General features: G+C 43.2%; 1 protein-coding gene across 1 annotated transcript in view; it reads left to right on the top strand.

Annotated features, from left to right (window-relative positions):
* Nucleotides 1-17,470, top strand: part of NPY1R (neuropeptide Y receptor Y1) — a 198,493-nt gene extending 181,023 nt beyond the window's left edge. The window contains exon 3 of the mRNA XM_086962386.1: nt 16,379-17,470. Within this exon, the coding sequence (XP_086818512.1) occupies nt 16,379-16,795 (417 nt within the window). The 3' untranslated portion in view covers nt 16,796-17,470. The remainder of the gene's footprint in view (nt 1-16,378) is intronic.
* Nucleotides 17,471-22,316: the final 4,846 nt, after the last annotated feature.

Genomic DNA, 22,316 nt, shown 5'->3' with positions numbered 1-22,316 from the left:
ACTGATGTCACTTTTCCCTCACACAGTCTTGCTGTACTGTAATAAATGACACAGACAGAAATGGAAGTGGTCAAGTAAATTCTGTCCACAGATCGACAAAGCTAGGAAACATGGTAATAGAATTGTTTCTGCATTCCTCAACAACCATTGCATGGGCTATATCTATAACAACAATCTGCATTTTGACATGCATGGAATTTATTGAAATGCTGGAGTGCACTTTACAGATGAAGGCAAGAGAGTGTTTTTAAATGAGATGAAACTCTGCATCTTGTCTTATGTATAGCAGCCATATCCACACAACCAATACAACAGCTCATGTCAGAGCAAACCTCATGCCCGAAATATTGTGAAGTTTGTTTCTAAAGGGTATTTTTCCTCATGTTTTTGAAAATCTTCACAACGACGTTATAATCCCCATGGACATGGAAAACAAAACCAGACATGCAATGGGCAAAAACACATAAAAAAATAATATTAATATGAAAAAATATCCATTCTTAACATTGTACCATACATATTACTATATTAATGGATTAATACTAGAAGGACCCTTTCCCCTCCTGAGGCGGAAGCCGGGACGTCTCTTTCTTTAACCTTTGTTTTGTAAACCCTAGGAAGTGTATTTTAACTTTGTAAAATTGTATTTGATTGCAAAATCTCTTTTAAAGTCTGCATTCCCTAGCGTGTTGCCCAGCGCTTGACCAAAAAGCGCTATAGAATCGAGACTCCTTAGCGCTCCTAGCGCTCTGTGCCCCTCCCTTACCAGGACCGCCCTTGGCTGAGTATCGACGCCGAGGGCTGGGAATAGAACTTGGCGGCCATATTAGGTGTGGGCCAGGCCAATTGCGCGCTCTAAGAGCGCTATAAAACGGAAGTAAGAACAAACCTCCAGTGATTAATACTAGAAGGACCCTTTCCCCTCCTGAGGCGGAAGCCGGGAGGTCTCTTTCTTTAACCTTTTTTTTTGTAAACCCTAGGAAGTGTATTTTAACTTTGTAAAATTGTATTTGATTGCAAAATCTTTTTTAAAGTCTGCATTCCCTAGCGTGTTGCCCAGCACTTGACCAAAAAGCGCTATAGAATCGAGACTCCTTAGCGCTCCTAGCGCTCCCTGCCCCTCCCTTACCAGGACCGCCCTCGGCTGAGTATCGACGCCGAGGGCTGGGAATAGAACTTGGCGGCCATATTAGGTGTGGGCCAGGCCAATCGCGCGCTCTAACAGCGCTATAAAACGGAAGTAAGAACAAACCTCCAGTGATTAATACTAGAAGGACCCTTTCCCCTCCTGAGGCAGAAGCCGGGAGGTCTCTTTCTTTAACCTTTGTTTTGTAAACCCTAGGAAGTGTATTTTAACTTTGTAAAATTGTATTTGATTGCAAAATCTTTTTTAAAGTCTGCATTCCCTAGCGTGTTGCCCAGCGCTTGACCAAAAAGCGCTATAGAATCGAGACTCCTTAGCGCTCCTAGCGCTCTGTGCCCCTCCCTTACCAGGACCGCCCTCGGCTGAGTATTGACGCCGAGGGCTGGGAATAGAACTTGGCGGCCATATTAGGTGTGGGCCAGGCCAATCGCGCGCTCTAACAGCGCTATAAAATGGAAGTAAGAACAAACCTCCAGTGATTAATACTAGAAGGACCCTTTCCCCTCCTGAGGCGGAAGCCGGGAGGTCTCTTTCTTTAACCTTTGTTTTGTAAACCCTAGGAAGTGTATTTTAACTTTGTAAAATTGTATTTGATTGCAAAATCTTTTTTAAAGTCTGCATTCCCTAGCGTGTTGCCCAGCGCTTGACCAAAAAGCGCTATAGAATCGAGACTCCTTAGCGCTCCTAGCGCTCTGTGCCCCTCCCTTACCAGGACCGCCCTCGGCTGAGTATCGACGCCGAGGGCTGGGAATAGAACTTGGCGGCCATATTAGGTGTGGGCCAGGCCAATCGCGCGCTCTAACAGCGCTATATAAACGAACGGTCATGACTCCGCGCAGCGGACGCGTACAGCGGACGTGCCGGACCTGCGCCGGAGTCGTGCCAGAGTCATGCCCGTTTGCGCCCGTTCGCGCACAGTCGGGCTTAGGGCCCAAGACTCTTGATATCTATACCCCATGCCCTATAACATACTCCCGCTCGCATTTACTTACGCTCAATAGGATTCTCCCATCTCCTTGCAGCCATTCGATTGACCTTGGTCTCGGTCCCCCCTCCTGTAATAACTGCCCTTTCAGTACCACTGAGGCCATTATTAAAACCACGCCAGTACAAAACAATAAGACAGTAGACACTGCTCTAAAGATGGCACTAGTTAATTGCCGTTCCTTACCAAAGCACTCCACAGATATAGCTCTATTGATCGAAGATCTAAACGTGGACGTTTTGTTTCTAACAGAAACGTGGCATGGCCCGTCCTCCGGTCCCGACATTACCCAGGCCCTACCTGCTGGATACCTAATCCAACATAGAGATCGAGAAATTAAAGTTGGCGGAGGGATCGCCATTTTATATAGGGAACATCTAACCTGTCGCCTGACTAACACGACTATCCTAGATTGTGAGAGCACACTATTCTCCATCTCCTATTCTCCAGAACTTTCAATCTCCGGTCTCTTAATCTATCGTCCCCCCGGCCAGGTTGGCCAATTTATTGAAGGACTAATCGAAACTATTCTGGACTCAGCCACTATGGTATCTAATTTTATAGTGTTAGGAGACTTGAATCTCCATTTTAACAACCCTTTGGACACTATTGCTATGGAATTAATCAAAGACCTAGCCGCATGCCAACTCAACTTGATTGTTCAACACCCTACTCACTCTAAAGGCAACCTTTTAGACCCAATATTCTCCAATGTCGCGAACTTGTCTACATCCGCACCTTATTCTATCCCTTGGTCAGACCACATAGTAGTACCATTCTTATGGAAAATTAACAGACCTTGTACTAATCAACCCCTTCATAAAACTCTAGGCAGGCGATGGACAAAGTTAGAGCCCAGTGATTGGATAGACTCGCTGAAGCAGAACGAACCTATAAACAATCAAAATATCGACAAGGCCAACACAGATTTTAATCAATGGATAGAACAATCATTAGACAGTGTGCTTCCTAAAACACGCATCTCTAAGAAAAAAGGTCCGAACAAACAGCCCTGGCTCAACTCAGAGCTGAGACTCCTTAAACAGGAGTGCAAACGAGAAGAAAGACAATGGCGGAAACTTTTTGACGAGGAGAAAAAAAATTAAATACAAACTCACAATTAAGAAATATAAGATGGCACTCAACGCAGCCAAATCCACTTTCTATGCTGAAAAAGTTGAGAACTCTACCAACGCTCCGAGAGAAATGTTTAGAATAGTAAAAACGTTGATTAAGGCCCTTGATCCCCCTACATCTGAACTTTCACCTGAAGAATCTGGTGCTCGTTGCAACGAACTAGCAAACTTCTTTGCCACGAAGATTGAAAAAATTCTACTCTCCCTTCCCCCACCCCCAGTAGTAGAGCTCAACCCTCCATTGAGGGATGATATCAATTCTACCTCACCTCATCTAGCATTTTTTCACCCTCTCAGGGATGACCTTTTCCCCCCCCTTTTCAATTCCATAAAGAGTGGTTCCCCTCTTGACCCTGCCCCTATGTCTATTCTGAAATTGGCCCTCCCCCATGTTAGTAGAAACATCATTGATCTTGTCAACACCTCCTTGGACTCCGGGATAGTACCTCAAGATTGGAAATTAGCCATGGTAAAGGCCCTGTTAAAAAAACCAAATCTTAACCCTGACGACTTCTCTAATTACCGCCCCATTTCCCTCCTCCCCGGTATCAGCAAGCTTGCGGAAAAGTGGGTCAATAAACAACTGGCATCCTATTTGGAGTCTCAAAACCTGCTACATCCCACACAAACAGGTTTCCGAAAATGACAGGGAACTGAAACAGCCTTGTTGAGGGTGGTTGAGGTATCCAGGAGGATTCTGGACGCAGGTGGCAGCGCGGCCATTATCCTCCTGGACCTCAGCGCCGCCTTTGACACGGTTAATCACCGTGTCCTTCTTGCCCGTCTAGAAAGAATTGGAGTCACAGGTAAAGCTCTTGAATGGCTTGAATCTTTTCCTAGCAATAGATTCTTCAAGGTCTTCTCAGATACCAACTGCTCCCTACCAATACCATTACAGTGTGGGGTACCACAGGGCTCCTCCCTTAGCCCCACACTGTTTAATGTGTACATGGCCCCCTTGGCAGAGGTAGTAGCCCCCTTTGGAATCCAACTGGTGAGCTACGCTGATGACACCCAGCTAGTAGTCTCCCTCACCCAGACAGACTCCCCTCAGAACAACCTTTGTAGCTGCCTGGGTGAAGTAGCAGAATGGATGGATGCCTCCCATCTAAAACTGAATGGAGGAAAAACCGAGCTGATGTTGCTCGGAAGAAAGGCCAACTTTAACACCCCCTCTATGTGGCCCTCCTGCATGGGACCCGGACCTACCCCCAAAACGGAGATGAAAAGCCTTGGGTTTTGGCTCGATACGGAGCTTTCTTTTAAAACTCAGGCAAAAAAGACAGTGGCCACGTGCTTCGGTCTAATAAAAACCATTCGTAAAATTCTTCCCCAGCTACCTAAAACTGCGAAGAAAACCATAGTCCAGTCCCTTATCTTGTCAAGGCTGGACTATGGGAATGCTCTCTACTTAGGAGCCCCCACCTCAGTCATCCGGCAACTGCAGATGGCTCAAAATTCCGCAGCAAGGCTACTCACTGGAACCAGTCGCCGTACCACCGCAGCCCCCGCATTAAGGGCCTTACATTGGCTCCCAATAAAAGAGCGAATCCATTTTAAAACTCTCTGTCTGGTCCATAAAACTCTCTATGGGAACGGCCCCCCCATTCTGAAGGATATGATCAGACCATACATTCCATCCAGGCACCTTCGCTCTAACCAACAAAATCTCCTTATAACACCCAGGACCAACAAAGCCCGATCTGGGGACCGCCTTTTCTCCCGAAATGCAGCAAAGCTGTGGAATGCCCTACCGCTATCACTTCGCTTAGAACCCAGCCTGCTGGTGTTCCGAAAACAGCTAAAAACAGCATTGCTTCCTAGGCCATAAAATAGCCTTCTCCATCTTTCAACTTCTGCATCACCCTTCTATTTAACATCAAGCGCTGGGATGCTTCCGAGTAGCCATGCGCTATATAAGAGCCTTTCAATTTCAATTTCAATTTCAATATACATACTTCCTTCAAAGCATGTTTAAACTCATATTTTTCTACTAAGTTTCTTTAAAAACCATCTTTCAGACCTATTTTTCCGTGGTTATCCGGAACGTCGCTATGACGTTGTTAACCGCGTCGATCATGCCTTTTTCATTAAGTGAAAACACATATTTGCACACATATGACAGTATTCTACACACTAGGAGTTTATTACTGTACACTTATGTTTTCCTAGTGTATTTCTGGAAAAACCATCTCTAAAAACAATTTTCTGCTTCGACGGGGAGGCCGGAGTTCGCGAGGACGTTGGTCATCGTGATCCCCGCAGTTACTGTTGTGAAGGCAAAAAGAAAAAGCATGCAATCAATAGCCACAATCACACAAAAAAATTACAACTATATAATTATTTCTAACCATCACAGTACCTAACTCACTATATAAATACCTTCATAAAAACATTTAATCAAAATGCGTGTATTAATGATTCACTGATTTTTTGTATTATTCCCACCAATATTTGCGACATTGTCGCTAGTCATGACGTCCCTGCAATGCTACACGGGGGCCTGTGCTGGCCGTCCTGGCGTTGTCACAAATACAGTGTGTGGTTCAAAAAATCAATTTTGGACACATAACTTGTGTCACTAACACCCCTAATTCTCGAACATGGGGTAAGAGTACCTCTACTTTGACCCATTATGTGGGCTGTCACACAAATTTTCAACCCCAGGAACCATTCCTGATAGATAAAATGGCAGCCATAACTTTTATGTTCAGGTTACATCCAGCCAATCAGAGCATTCCAATGGCACGTGCACTTGTGATTACTCACAAAACTGTCGCAAAGTATACACAGCTAGAGATATCACTATAAATTTGCGCTTACATTTCTCAAACGCTACTGAAGAGATTTAAACCAAATAAGCAAAAGACAGTTCCTTGAACCAACATTAACCTCCCTGCCAAATTTGGTGTAAGTCTGTTTAGTGGTTCGGGCTGTGGCTAAAGGTTCCTATGGGAATTAACATTACAAACGCACCCTTATTTCGTGCCCCAAATTCTCAGTCCCCACTGCATGGATCACCCCAAACTTTTCATGACAACCAGAAGATACCTTGACATTTTTGAGGAAATGTCATGAAGATTGTTCAAACGAAGCCAACGTTATAGGCAAGTCAAAAAATGCTTTTCCTAAGGAAACATGGGCCTAACTATAACTACCTCCTCGCAACTTCCAATAGAAAACGACCAGCAATAACAAATAACTGTCCACTGATGCGCCTAGTAGATGAACAGAATAAACTCTTCACAAGAAACCCTCTTGCAGAATGTGGAAGGCAGAATTGAACAGAGATTCCATTCAATCAACCTGGCATTATGAAGGGTGAGACAAGTGCAGATAATTGCTTTGATTTGCATTTGAATGCTTCAAATGTGCATTTGAATCCATCAACATCTTTGTCCACCCATCAGAGGCTGTACTATTGTTTAATTTATTACAGCACAAACTATGATAAAGTCGACAGACCTAAGCAATGCAGGAAAGTAGAATAGATGGAATTTGAACAAGACTTTATAATTTTCCAAATGTGTGTGCTATACACAGATAGATGGACGCAAGTGTAGATGGATAAACATGGTACACTCACCCAAAAAATGATGACCCCCTGCCTCTTTACTTGCCTACACACATGATATGGCAATATTATGTCAGACACCTACCAGATTCAGGTGACTGTTGGATGCTTTGAAAATTTATAATCAAGAAAATAAACAATAACAAAACATAAAGTATGATCTTGAGAAAAGGAAAGTGCTAAATCATGACTCATAGACAAGGTCAGGATAGAAGTTGTTCCATATTATAAGATATTTGGGGGCTGGGGCTCAACGAAACCAAAACTATAGGGGGTATGGGTCATATAATGGTAGGGGGTAACACTCTAGACAATGCGGGCATTGCTAGTCTTAGAGCCAATATAAGAAAATAATTACAAATTGTGCATTTGAGAAAGGTTGGTCATATCTGATACGAATACAATAAACATGTTTCAGTGGATCAGACAATGTAATTTGGCTATTGATAGAGATCTTTAAAATAGGGAATGAGTGATTTAAGGACTGAAAGACACAAATGGAAATCAGCTTGGCAGATGGAAACTAAATTATGAACAAAATCTGAGGGGACAATAGAGGCCAACCACAATCTTCATCCCTGATCAGTTGGAGAGGTTGGCTCCTAATATAAACATACTATGCCAATAGATTTTTGTCCCATAGGAAAACAGCCGTCAAGGTATTATGATAACTTAAATTGTGGCTTTTTACTTTAAATTCTAAGAGAACTAAGGATAAGCAAAAAAATAAAATGAAGATAAAATCTATTATAGAACTATTATTCTTGAGACAGGAATAACATGGATGCAGATTAAAATCCCCAGCTAACATGATCACAGTGAATGGAGGTTCAGATTGATACAAGTCTTCTATAAAGGTTTTAATACTAGTAACAGCATGCAGTTTATTCTTAAATGTGGCTGCATTGTAAAAATTAATAAGAAGAAAACTACACTTAATAGTGAAAGATAAAAGGGTACACAAAACAGTCTTCGAGTAAAATTTAAAAACAACTACTTTACAACTGAGGCCCAAGTTTACTAAAGTGGTTAAGCTGCCGCTACCAAGCCCGCTGGATGAAAGGGTGTCTGGTACTACGTATGAGGTAAAACCATCCAAATGTAAACAACCCTTAACATCCCTCATTTCCTGCAAACAAATATTGTCAGTTTGTCATCATGCTCAGCCATCCGACATCTGTTAGCTTGCTTGAGGTCCCAGCTATGTTCCAACTGATAACTCTAAGTGTCCCAAGACTATAGATCTCAGGCGCCATACCTGGATCGTCTACATTGGGGGAAGGGTCCAGTCAATCAGGATCTTCCAGCTGGCTCAGAAGTGAAAAACAGTTACTAAGTTGAATAGTTGCAGTACTACTGTGGCATGGATGATTGACCAATCCATCACTCAGCCTTTTTTGCTTCAAGCACATGCCTCTCCTACCAGATACATCAGAGATATGCGTTGAATAGAAGAAACCACATGGAGTAATGATATTCGGTCTGTTGAAGTGCCTTTTCCCACCAATGTGTGTAAAATAAAGCCAGCTCAAGCTGCATTATTAAACTGAACTGTTATACAGTCACCCAAAAACATCTTCTGGGAAGGACCAATCCAACCCACCCTACGAACCATAATAATCTCCTCTGCCAGGGTCTGGAATAAAGGCTGGTATGTATTCACCCTAGTTGCCAGCCAAAGAACTACTTTCCTCTTGAGTTGATTGTAGTATTACTGTGGATTCTTCCTTAAAGGAGGAACGTCCACCATTATAAGAATGTAGGGGGTGACTGCTGGGGGCAACTGAATGGTGTGATTACAAAAATGATCTTCAGAGGAAACTTTTTGTGATATGTGGGAGGCTGCCCGTGTAGGGTTGGAATGGTCACTCAAGCAGGGCGGCCGAACAGAAACAGAAGCTGACTAATGAACAGCATTTCAATTTATTGAGGATAAAGTAATTGGATGGTGGGAACAAATTTCAACATGTAAACATTATGGGGCCTTATAAGTAGCCTGGGGGAGAGGGGGTACACTGCGATCCAAGGAGCCCTTTGGACAACTTGTAGAAATGTCATATTGTGTTGTGGTGATACAGATGCTTGTGCTCAGGTGGGTTACAGAGCTGGTATGTAATACATAATTGAATGTTATCCGCAGACCCTTTAAGATTTCCCACTAACTGCTCCAGTGTAGTAATACGGGTGCCAAAAGAATCAAGGGCTGAAAGAATCTTGTGTTTCAGATTGCCAAATATTCCTGCAAGGTAACTGTCAGTTTTATCCTGCCCTGGAGAGGTGGGACTTCAAGAATTGGTTTTGTGTGCAGATTTCACTGAGGCCTTCCTAGCTCCAATTTCAGAATTCTTGGTTTATTTATTAAAATGTAATTGTTCTGAGTTTGATGTTTTGCGTCAGGCACCCAATCTTTGATATCATCAAAATGCTTGTTGGTAGGAACATTATCATTAGTAAGGTGTGCCTCAGTGTTTGGAAGATTAGAGGTTAAACCTTCACAGGAAGAAGAAGGCACAAGGGGGAGGTAGTAGAGACAGCGGTGGGACCAACAGCCCCCTCACCTTCTGTGTCTCTAACTAAAACAGTAACTTGATGATTGACTGCAAACTGTAACTCAGCACAAGAGACCTCATCTGATACTACCCCCACTGCCTGATTTAAAAAGACAGATGGTCTTGCTAGCTCTTGGTCTTTTATTGGTCCCATTGGCAGGATCCGCATTCCTCTTCCCCATACTGATTGAACTCGATTTCACAACAGTACTGGCTGTGCTTAAAGGATCAGGTGCATATCGATAACAATTGGAAACTTTCACTGAAAACCACTTCAAAAAGGCTACAGGATAAGAAAAATAAAATTCCCACTCACCACATCTGAGATGGAACTATAGTAGAGATATAAGACAGGGTGCATAGCCCAGTCTCCTCCGGACACTGCCGGGCACAGGACGGGCCCACCTTGGCCTGGGTGCCACCCACGCATGTCCCGCACCATTATTTTAGAATTCTACCCAGTGTTGTCTACTTGTGCTATGCAGGCTTCCTGTGGAGCGGGACCCACGCCAATAATTTAAGCGCCTTTGTGCACGACGATGATGCAACACAGGAACAGGGAGTCTAGGAGGTGAAGTCCTTGTTTCACAGCTGCTTTCATCAATCCAGAAGGGACAGTACAAGATAAACAGATGTTGAGGATGAAGGTATAAGCAGGTGTATCAACTGTACACAAAGATTTTAGAGTCCTGATTGGACATGTATCATCTGGGAAGGACAATTATAGGGAGCTAAGAAAGGACTAAACCTCTAAATCTTGTTTAATCAATGGGAGAGCTGTGAGAGGATTCACAGAAAAGGACAAAGGTGTGCAATCATGTTTAATGGACATGATGAAAGCAGAAACCAGGGAATACAATTGTGAATAGCCTTGAAAACATACAAAAAGAGGCTGCATTTTTACAAACAACTTGGAAGGGGGAATAGTTATTTTGACAAAGAGCATACTGGTGACTGCCTAAAAAGAAGCCCTTGAAGAGTTGAAGGCTGAGAGATAGAATTTGAAATAACATAGTCTTAGCAGCAATAAGACACAATGTGTAAGCATGTCTTGTTGAAAATAAATGTGTGCTTACAAGGTATGATGTGTTCATGTGTGTGTATGTATTTTCATAAATGTTTGAGCTTTGCTAAATGATTTTTCAAAATGTTATTACAAAGGTGGAAGCTCTAAAATGTGCTTCGATTGGAATTCATAGAGCATATTATCAAGGTCATTATCGCCGTTTAAAGTGCCATTCAAATAAACAAAATCCATGTTATGGTGAGCCACAAGATTTACTAAATGAACCTGTGTTTAACTATCCAGTAACTTGCCATAAAAGCAGTAGAACCAGTGTTATGAGTTTTTTAAGTTTCATGTAAAAATTGTACCAAGCTAGAGTGCTCGACCTCGAAGCTGGGGAACCATTCTCGAGGTTTGGTAGGAATGCTTAACATCCTGTGATTCTGGGAAAATCACTTAATCTCCCGGTGCCTAACAAATATATGCATGTATTCATCTGTGATTCAAGTGGTGCACATGTAATGCGCTCTGATACCTTTGGGTCAAGTTCATGCTCTATAAAACTCCCCACAAAAAAAGAAACACAAGGTTTGGTCAAGAGAGAGTGGCTCAAAGCCACAATTTCAACCCGACCATGATGGAGCATGGTTCAGATCCAGGGATGTGGTTTGTTCCAGTTAAGAGTTTACCTTCTCAAAGTCTAAGCGCCAAACATCTGAATTTTCACCTGGAGTGCAGATTTCTCTAGGCTTAAAGAGAAGGCTTCCAGTCTGATGCCAGTCTAGGGCTCCAACACCTGGTTGGCACCTTTTGTAGATCAGGACTCATTCCAGCAGAGGCCAGAAGCTGGGCCCATGCATGTCCAGGGGGTGCTGCTCAGCTGTGCAGTTGCAGGGAGGCATCTGAAAGCTTGTTGTGACCCCATAGCTCAGACAGGTGGTCAGTGAACTGACCCTTGCAGTTACGTCTGTGGATCCTGGGTTCAAGGCAAGCAGTCTAAGCCTCACTTCATCAGACAGCAGGGAAGTCCTTCTTCTTAATCTTCCACAGGACCAGCAGTGTTTAAATGAGAGGTTCTAAAGGTGCCACATTTATAGCTAGTGCCAGACTTTGTGTTGAGGGCTATTCCTGGCCTACTCTCAACTAGTTCTGGTCTGTTATTCCACTGGGGTTTGCTCTAGACTGTCTGGGGTGATACCAGCAAGGAATGGTCTTGTGTCAGGTTACTTTGTGTGTGCTGCAGCCTGGGTCCTTAGTAGTGTAACCAAGGCAGGGGACATCTACCCAGCCGCCCAGCAGGAAATCCACTCCTGCTACCCCAGGCCATTTTTCCCCTTATCTGTAAAAAATGCACCACATACCACAGGAGAGCCATTTATATTCATGTGACTCTGGACACTAGCATAAAGGCACATTTAATTTAGGCAGAAAATGACAACTTTCTAAAAGTGGCATTTTCAGAATAGTAACTTAAAATCATTACCATTAAAGAGGATTATAAATTACAATTCAAATGAGTGGAAGAAGCACATCTCTATGTATTCCCAAACTGAAGTTCTCACTCTCTAAGTGTAATACGCTAACCCAGTGTTGGAGAGCTAGCCTTGCTACATCGAAAAACAACTTTTGGGGATTCTCTATCAGAACATGTAACACAAATCCATATTTATAAATACCATTCATCTTGCCAACTGAGCCTTTTAGGACCTTTCTTGGAGGTGACTTATGAGTAATAATAAAAATGTGTTCGCCCTACAAGAGGTTTATTTTACCGGGTCGAAATGGTTGTTTAAAACTGCACCACAGGCTGCAGTGGCAAGTCTAGGACATATGTGTTTTACAAGGGTACTTTAGTGTGTGGCACAATGAGTTCTGTAGTCCACTAGTAGCATATAATTTACAGGCCCTAGGTAGTTATATGCAAATTAAATGTACCAATTCAAGTCAAGTCAAGTCAAGACATTTATATAGCGCACTACATACCCAGAGGGTTTCAAGGCGCTTAGGAAGGGGAGGAGGATTATTTGTCAAATATCCACGTTTTAAGCTGCTTTCTGAAAGCTAGGTGATTCTGGGTGAGGCGAAGGTAAGCGGGGAGGGAGTTCCATGTTATGGCAGCCAGGTATGAGAAGGATCTGCCTCCCATGGTGGACTTGTTGATGCGAGGTACAGTGGCGAAGGCTTGGCTGGAAGAGCGAAGTTGGCGGGAGGGGGTGTAGAAGGACAGTCGAGAGTTGAGGCAATCTGGTCCGATGTCGTAGAGTGATTTGTGTGCGTGGGTAAGCAGTCGGAAAGTAATCCTCTTATTGACTGGTAGCCAGTGGAGGTCTTTAAGGTGACCAGAGATGTGTTCGTTGCGTGGGATGTCTAATATGAGCCGGGCTGAGGCGTTTTGGATTCGTTGTAGTTTCTTCTGGAGTTTAGCGGTGGTGCCTGCGTAGAGGGTGTTTCCGTAGTCCAGTCGGCTCGTGACTAGAGCGTGGGTGACTGTTTTCCTTGTTTCGGAGGGGATCCAGCGAAATGTTTTTCTGAGCATGCGAAGAATGTTAAAGCAGGAAGAGGATACGGCGCTGACTTGTCTGTTCATTGAGAGTGAAGAGTCCAGGATGACGCCAAGGTTCCGTGCGTGGTCTGTCGGGATGGGTGCATTTCCGAGGGCTTCCGGCCACCAGGAGTCGTCCCATGCAGAGGGGGATTTACCTAAGATGAGGACTTCTGTTTTGTCTGAGTTCAGTTTCAGACGGCTTTGTTTCATCCATTCGGCGACTTCTTTCATTCCTTCGTGTAGGTTAGTTTTGGCGGTGCTGGGGTCCTTGGTGAGAGATAGGATCAGTTGAGTGTCATCCGCGTAAGAGATGATGTTGAGGTTGTGTTGGCGGGCGATGGCCGCGAGGGGGCTCATGTATACGTTGAAGAGGGTGGGACTGAGTGAGGATCCTTGTGGTACGCCGCAGATGATTTCAGAGGCCTCGGATTTGAATGGTGGGAGACGGACTCTCTGGGTTCTTCCGGTGAGGAACGAGGTGATCCATTCCAGTGCCTTTCCTTGGATTCCGATGTTTTTGAGGCGTTGTAAAAGGGTGCTGTGGCAGACTGTGTCGAAGGCTGCAGAGAGGTCGAGGAGGATGAGGGCGACTGTGTCTCCATTGTCCAGTAGAGTTCGAATGTCGTCTGTTGCTGCGATTAGGGCGGTCTCGGTGCTGTGTTTGGCTCGGAAGCCAGATTGAGAGGGGTCGAGTGATTTGTTGGCTTCGAGGAAGGCGGCGAGCTGGTTGTTGACAGCTTTCTCGATGACTTTGGCCGGGAATGGAAGAAGCGAGATGGGGCGGTAGTTTTTGAGTTCGGTGGGGTCTGCTGTTGGTTTTTTCAGAAGGGCGGTGAGTTCAGCGTGTTTCCAGTCTTCTGGGAAGGTAGCGGAATTGAAGGAGCAGTTGATGACGTCTCGGAGGTGCGGAGCTATGACGGAGTCTGCTTTGTTGAAGATGTGGTGAGGGCATGGGTCTGTGGGGGATCCAGAGTGGATGGAATTCATCAGGCGGATGGTGTCCTCAGTGGAGATTGGGTTCCAGGCGTTAAGGGTGTTGACGGGGGGAAGATGGTCAGCTGATGGTGGGGTGGGTTGGCTTCCGGGTTGGTTGTCAAAGCTGTTGTGGATGTCAGCAATTTTGTTGTGGAAAAAAGAGGCTAGGGAATCGCAGAGGGTTTGAGAGGGGGTGATGTCGTTGGAGTTGGCCGAGGGGTTGGAAAATTCCTTGACGATGTTGAAAAGTTCCTTGCTGTTGTGGGCGTTGTTGTCAAGTCGATCCTTGAATGCTGTTTTCTTGGCTTTTCGGATCAGTTGGTGGTGAGTACGGATGGCGCTTTTGAAGGCGTCCTTGTTGCTGGTGGATGGGTCTTTTTTCCAGGCCTTTTCAAGGGAGCGGCACAGTTTCTTGGACTTCTTGAGGTCATCGTTGAACCATGAGGCCTTCTTGATGCCAAGTTTGCGTTGACGTTTTTTCAGTGGTGCTAAGGTGTCGGCAGTGTTGGATAACCAAAGGGTGAGGTTGGAGGCGGCTTCGTTGGCGTTAGAAGAGAGGGCTGGGGAGGTTTGAAGGAGCGATGTGGAGATCTGCTCTGTGGTGATTTTGTTCCAGTTTCTTTGTAGAGTTGGTTGGAGGTGGGTGGTGGGTTTTGGTTTGTTGTAGGTGAAGTGAACGCAGCTGTGGTCAGTCCAGAGGAGATCCGTAGTGTGGCTGAATGAGACTTGGTTGCTGGAGGTGAAGATGGGGTCGAGAGTGTGGCCTGCGATGTGGGTGGGGGAAGTGACCAGTTGTTTAAGTCCGAGGTTGGCGAGGTTGTCCAAGAGGGTGGCGGTGTTGCGGTCGTTGATCTTTTCAAGGTGGAAGTTGAGGTCTCCCAGAAGGATGTAGTCTTTGGAGGGGAGCGCGTGTGGGGTGATGAAGTCCGTGATGTCTTCACTGAATTTTGCGCGTGGTCCTGGTGGTCTGTAGAGGAGGGTGCCTCTGAGCGTGGTCTTGGGGTCGGTGTGGATCTGGAAGTGAAGGTGTTCGGAGTTAGCGGGGTTGGCGTCAGAGCTGGTTGAGATGCGGATTGATTTCTTATGGACGATAGCGATTCCACCTCCTGTATGGTCGGTGCGGTCCTTGCGTGTGATCTTATAGTCATCCGGGATAGCGATGGCGATGTCAGGGGCTGAGGAGGCGTTCATCCATGTTTCCGTTAGGAAGGCGACGTCAGGAGAGATGGTGTCTAGTAGGTTCCAAAGGTCAATGGCGTGCCTGTGGACCGAGCGGGTGTTGAGAAGGATGCATTCTAGGTGGTTGGGGTCGGGGATCTGTGTTGTGGTCGTAGCGGAGATGATGTCGGTGCCGCTAAATTTGCAGGAGAAGCAGAAGAATGGGCCATGGGTGCGTCCAGGGGCGGCTTGGACGCAGTTGGGGGCGCGACCGGGGTTAAGGGCTAGGAGGGAGGCAGCATCGTAGGTAATGCGGGAGGGATGGACATTACGAGGACCAGGGGCTCTGGCGCTGGGCGCGGTCCAGGCGCGGACGGGCGTAGACGGGCTTACCTTTGGCGCACCTTCGGCGTGGCCGTAGCGCGTGGACGCTGCGCGTGGGGACATTGGCCATAAATGGTGAGAGGAGGGGGCGGAGCGTGGGAGGGTCAGCAGGGAGGCGGGGTCTGGGAGGAGACACGGGTGAAAACAACCAACAAGTCGAAATGGCCGCCTAGAGTGAAATCGAAAGTGGGGCACAGCCGAAGCTTCACTTAAATAATCTAGTTACTAAGTAACTAAGGAGACGCTTCGCCTACAAACACAATCGCCGCATTAGACAATAGATTGAATATCTAATGTAGCAATGCGCGCTCTAACGCTAACAAGCGCTCAAACTTGGTGAAATAATTTCGGAAATGAAATGCGGGCAAAAACGATACCAGGCGCAGAGACACGATGTATGCGCTGTAGCAGGACGACAGTCAGCTGGAATTCTGGCAGACAAGGTAGGCAGCTAGCACAGGGCTTCTGTGGATCGAGAGGAGAGCTGTGGGAGCGACCGTGATGGATGGAATCCAGACAGTCAATCAGGTGTAGCTATATTTAAGAGCAAGAACATAAGCACTTAACTACTGAATCACAAGGAAAAAGTGTTAAAGAAAGAGTCCAAATGCCAACAAAGAGGGGTTCAGCAACAGAAGGGAAAAATTTAGAGTGACCCTGCTAAAAAGGGCCCAGTCCAACATTACCCATCTACCAATGTATATAATCAAACATTGGATCTTACGTTAAGCTATTGGGAAGGGATGTCCTAATCTGAATCCAGATTTCCCATAGCATTATTTACTAGGCAAAGAGTGCCACATAGAAAATACATTTTTGAAAGTGTTCAAAAGCATATTAAAAAGGCTCTTTATTTGTTACTTCTCAATTACATTCCTATTTTAGGTTAAACATACTTATCAATACTGTTTTTCTCTTTCAGATATACATACGATTAAAAAGAAGAAACAACATGATGGACAAAATGAGGGACAATAAGTACAGGTGCAATGAAACTAAAAGAATCAATTTCATGCTTATTTCTATAGTGGTTGCATTCGCAGTCTGCTGGTTGCCGCTCAACATTTTCAATTTGGTCTTTGACTGGAATCATGAGCTTATTTCCGTCTGCAGCCACAATGTTTTGTTTTTGATGTGCCATCTCACAGCCATGGTCTCAACTTGTGTCAACCCTATCTTCTATGGATTTCTCAACAAGAACTTTCAGAGAGATTTGCAGTTTTTCTTTAATTTTTGTGACTTTAGGTCCCGGGAGGATGACTACGAGACCATCGCTATGTCTACCATGCACACTGATGTTTCCAAAACATCTCTAAAGCAAGCAAGCCCAGTTGCATAACATTCTTACTCTAAAATAAGATAGAGATAACTCCTTGAAGACACATATGAAATGTTCAACTAAATATAAGCACAACCTGGTAGCACCTTTACTGTAGTGGTGGCAGATTCCTCACTGTTCATCAAGGATCAATACATCAAAAATAGATGTGTCCCCCTTCTTTTAAACACAAGTGCAGGTTTTGGACTTTTGGCCAACAAAACCACAGATATGGCGAGCATGATGGACCATACCACCTAATGAAAGATTCTTACCACACTCTACGACCTCTATGGCTATTACTTTTAAACAATTGTCTTTATTCTTTATATCAATTCATGTGGACCTTTTATTAGCAATTTGAGCTTGTTTTTGCTTTTGAACACCAGAAGAGATAGTTCATTATATTTATTTTATGTGTTTTGAACTTTTAAACACTGTACAATGTTGTATGCTATTGGAAGGATATTGACCAGATGAAAGATACATTTGTTCATGCTGTATATTGTAAATTACAGGAGAGAAAGCATATTCAGCATTTTTTTTCAATATAACAAAATATAGCGAAAAGGACCTGTTGTCTGTTGGTTGTCTGTAAAGAGGCAGTACGAAAAATGTGTATATAAAATGACAAGATTATTATGTGTTGTCAATCAAGCATTATTAAACATAGAAAATCATCATAATGGAACTATATACATGACTGCACCATTTCAATGTACTTAAACATAATTTATTTATTATGTGTGAAAGTATGAGTTGCACTTATGTTTAACTCCCACTGTAAGGAAATGTTTTGTGTTAAAAACATAGGTTTCCATTATAGCACTGTAATCAGAGAAGGAGTTCCTTTGTCAGGCAATCATGGGAAAACAGGGCTAAAATATTCCTAATTTCTCTGCAGAGGTCAATGTTTCCTATTCTTTTCCATGGATATCCCAACATCTTCATAATTTGATCATTTGCTAGCGAGAGTAGGTTCTGAAATGAGGGTAGTTGGGCAGAGTAGGAAAAGGACATGTTGCTCCTTACCTAAGAAATAAAAAAAAGTGGCAGTGCTGGCGCACAACACCATTGTGAAAATTTGGCAAGCTCAAACTCAGCTGTAAAGAAGGTTTAATATGGTTGACCTCAGATCATGTTTTGAATGCACATATCTTACAAACATCAGAAGTGTCACTCTTTTAGACATAGTTCATAAAATAAATTAGGGAATGTATTGTTAGACATCCCATTATATTTTTATGTTTTCATACATTACTTAGAGTTGTTCATAGAATCATCATAAAAGGCTATTAGCAAAACAATTTCTGGGGTATAACATAGGATAAATGTGATTCTAGAGAAAAGGTAACCAAAAGACCACTGTTCTGTGGAAGCGTTCTGCACATACCTCTATCCTCAATATTTTCCATATGAATGTCATTCAAATGGTGAATCACCCTGTTGAAAGCCTGTAATTCTGATAATTCTGAACAAAAATCCTAAAATGCAGAGTCACTTTTTTCCATTTTATAATGGGACTATGTGTTGACCATTCTTTCTAAGTCATATCTATCCTCTTTTGGTCTTGTTTGAAGAGGAGCATGATTACCGTCTTTTCTCTTCCATCTTCCTATACTAAAAACCCTCTCTTTCAACTCAGTTTTTTTTTAATTTACCCAATTATTTTAACCTTAAATCCAAAGATCTCTACTTCTACATATACCATAGTAAATGTGCCCCTTCTTATACGCGTGTACTCTACCACTGCCTATGCTCTAGAACATCTACTGCTACCTATATTACAGCAGCACTACATATACTTCTAGCTTAGTACCTGATATACGAAGCCCTGTGTTGCCATAGCTACATGCAAGGTGACGCAAGGCAATGCACTGGCTTCAGTGAGATCTACTAAGCCACAAAAAGCCCCCTCGTGTGCCTCTGTATCGCTTAGTAAATCTGGAGCAACACAAGGCAGCATTGTGCTGTTCTGCCCATGGAAGATGTTCCACGGGTGGAGAGTGGCGACTCCCACACATTTGCCCATGGATTTTGGTGTATTCTAGATTTACTCAGAGTAATAAACCTGGAAATGCATTAAAATGCTCCTCCTTCCCAGGTCAGTTGTAACAAGGAAAAATATGCTTATTTCTCCTTGTGTTTCCCTCTTTCTACCTGTGCTGCATTCCGCAGCACACATAGGGAAAGAAAAATGCCTCTGGGGATTGTTTTTGTGCAAGAAGGTGTCCCTTCCTGCACAAAAGCATTTTTGCCTGTAAGGCAGCCACTCATGCACCATTGGCACAAGGGTGCTTGCAATGGCACTAAACTTGCACTCAATGTGCCCGACAGGGAGAGAGCTATACTATACCTTAGTGTCTCTTCCCCAACTATACCCTAGGAACTCTGGCTGTACCGTAATACATTTACCCTTCCCTAATAGATTCTGTACATCTGTCTATACACTTTTACATCTACCCCTACTTATACCTTGACCTTTTTCCTAGTCGTCTGACCTACACTATATTGTAGTACCTCTACTCAGACTCTCTACCCTAGTACCTCTAACTTTCTATATCATTGAACCTTTATTCCAGCCTATACCCAAATTCCTCTACCCATACAATTTCCTTGTACCTTTTCCATTGCAATCTTTTCCTGCTGATGCCTCAGTCTATACCATACTAGCTCCACCCATATCAATACCCTAAAACTTCATTGCCTAACTACACGTCTCCAATTTACCACTGAACCACATTGCCGCTGCCAAAGCCCTATTACCCCTGCCCCTGCTTATATCCAAGTGCTTGTACCTTCGTCATTTTTAGCCTTATGCTTATTTCCTCAAATTTTTTGATAAAATAGTTTCTTACAGTTTGCAAATTCACCTAAATGTGCTTTCACCAGCCTGGAATCATCAGTTTTTTTTTATCTGAGTGAGATAGAGACATAAAAAGGCGAAAAAAATAATCACATAAAAATGCCACTCCATTGCACAAAAACCGATCTGTTAAAAAGAGAAAATGCAACATAAAATGTATTCTTAAGAATTAATTTTAGTACACTGTCTAATGTTCTCACAGTGACAGTCCCACGGAGTCGGAACTGTTTCCTAGTAAAGGGTTTGTACCATAAGATATCTGCAATTCGAATTTGTCCTGAACTAATTCATCAAAAGAACTGTGGTATTGTACGTTTTTCCATTCTACTGTTTCCATTCTTTCTCACAGTTCTAACAGTGTGGTCCCATGTAGGTAAATGTGGTGGGCCGGGTTGGGGAGTGAAAGTGGCAAATGACGGAATAGGGAACATAAAATATATAAATAAACACAATCACTTACCCTGTGTTCGCCTTATCGCTGAGACGGTGGTGCAGCAAGCTCAAGGTAAGTGGTTTTATTTATTTATTTCCCAATTCTGTTATTTGACACTCCCCCCGGCTCAACCCAACGCGCCTACCTGCATGGGCCACCCTGGTTCTAAAATGGCTTAAAACGGAATGAGGTGTGCTGTATACTTGTAGCAAAGAGAACAATTTGAATTTACTTGATGCACATAAGCCTCCCACTTAGAGATAACATTATATGCAAGCATTGCAAACAAAGAACAGACTTAAGCATCAATCTAAATGTTGAGCACCGATTGATAATGCCTCAAATACGTTTCGACAATATACCATTGTAGTCCACAAATTATGGAGTCTTCCCAACATCTCCCCTTCAATCAATCATTACTTGATTACATTTAGCGATCTTATTATCTGACTGCGAGACATTCATTTTATCACAATTATAGGATCATTGTTGAAGTTCACTACCTACTTTGTAAACGTCCATTTTAATTCTGTACCTCCAGGAGAAATAAATTCATTGAGAAACAAGGCAGGGTACTTCTACGGGTGAGCCCCTTACTGCATTGAAGTATTTCCCATTTGAGCTATTTAATCATAGTTAATAGGTTAGAATAAAATACATCTGCAAGCCTAAGAACAGCACACGCTGTCCTCATTTCAGTGTTGATAAGCTATGAAACAAAACCATTTAGAAGTATGTGTTGCTGGAGATAGCGATACAGACGGGGTAAAAATATCTGTCTTTTTGAACCACTGAGTGGGCGTTTTAACTCTGTATAGTGAATTACAACAATGTATTTGTTATTTTGTGTACCTAAAATTGGGCTTTGTATATTGCAACAGAAATCCATATTATAAGTCTAGTGAATCCCAATCGCCTGTTTCAGCACGAGTAGTTATTTCTTGCCTGCATTTAGTTGCAGGCAGGCTACTTCTTTTGTTTTAACCCTGCACCCATAGTAAAACATATACAAAATAAACAAGACTTGAAAAAAATAGATGATCACAACACAGGGACAAGCCTGAAGAAAACTTTGCAAGTAGGTCACCTTTCCACGGACTTTTACTAAATCAAATCTCCTCAGGAACACTTGACTTTCAGCCATTTCTTGTGATTTTCATGTAAACAGATCAAAGGTGAGACATTTACCCGAAGCACGTCAAAATGTCTACACATATCTCCACTTGTTCGTAGAATCGCATCGTAGATTCATATTTTCTTGCATACATCTTTCACAGACAGCTTGTCAGCTTCGCTCTAAATGATTCTGTTAATGTTTGTAACTACATCAATCGAGCCCTGAGCCTCCCAGATTACCGTCGGATTTAATTGTCACAAATCCCCCTAGGTGATCTGCCCTCCACATTTCTAGTAATGTTGGAAGTGACCAACATGCTGTGAGCATCGTTAGCTCCAATTTCAACTAGACACACAGGAAACGTCTGTGGTCGTGTTATAGACCACATGTGGCATTTTATCCTTCATTCCTCGTCACATGGAACTAGCATTTCCCTGGAAGATTTATTGTTCAACATATGACTACTGATGGAGTCAAATCCTCCACGTCAACAATTCATCAGTCACCTCCGCATGCCACTGTCTATAGATGGGAATATTTCACCATAAAACCATCACTAAATTACAGTTAAGAAGGCATATTTCATATGTCCCTAACAACGATCCCAGAAAAGAGATTATAAGAAAATATGATTACTAGAAGTGTTAAAAATGCAAATAAGTGCCTGCATAGGAATAATAGATGTTCAAATAATCAACCTGAAATCAAATGTTATTTAAATGTAGCGAACAATCTTATGTTGAGAAGAGCCTACGAAAAAAAGCAAACAAATTCTTAGAGCCTTGAAACACTTTTCTAGGACATTCAGTTGGTTTCACAATCATGTTTTGACTAACTGTTGTGAACTACGTATGGCAAAGAAATATAGTTTCTGAAACATTTAGTGCCTGATGCAGCCCAACAATAAAATGTTGGATAACTACCTGTGCACAAAGAAAAAGCAAAGTAGTTAAATTATGACTGTAATTTACTCAAGACTCCTGTGAGTAATTGCCTTCGGAGCTAGCCGAGCGTTTTTAGCAAGTGATAATAGAATGATTGTGCCTTTGTTTAGCCTTATACATATTTATTATACAGTATACAGTGTGAAACTAGCCTGTGTGTTCTACTTATGTAAATGTAACAC

This window comes from Lissotriton vulgaris, chromosome 3_1 (genome assembly GCF_964263255.1).
Source record: "Lissotriton vulgaris chromosome 3_1, aLisVul1.2, whole genome shotgun sequence".
Classification (NCBI taxonomy): domain Eukaryota; kingdom Metazoa; phylum Chordata; class Amphibia; order Caudata; family Salamandridae; genus Lissotriton; species Lissotriton vulgaris.
This window is presented reverse-complemented; position numbering and strand designations above follow the sequence as displayed.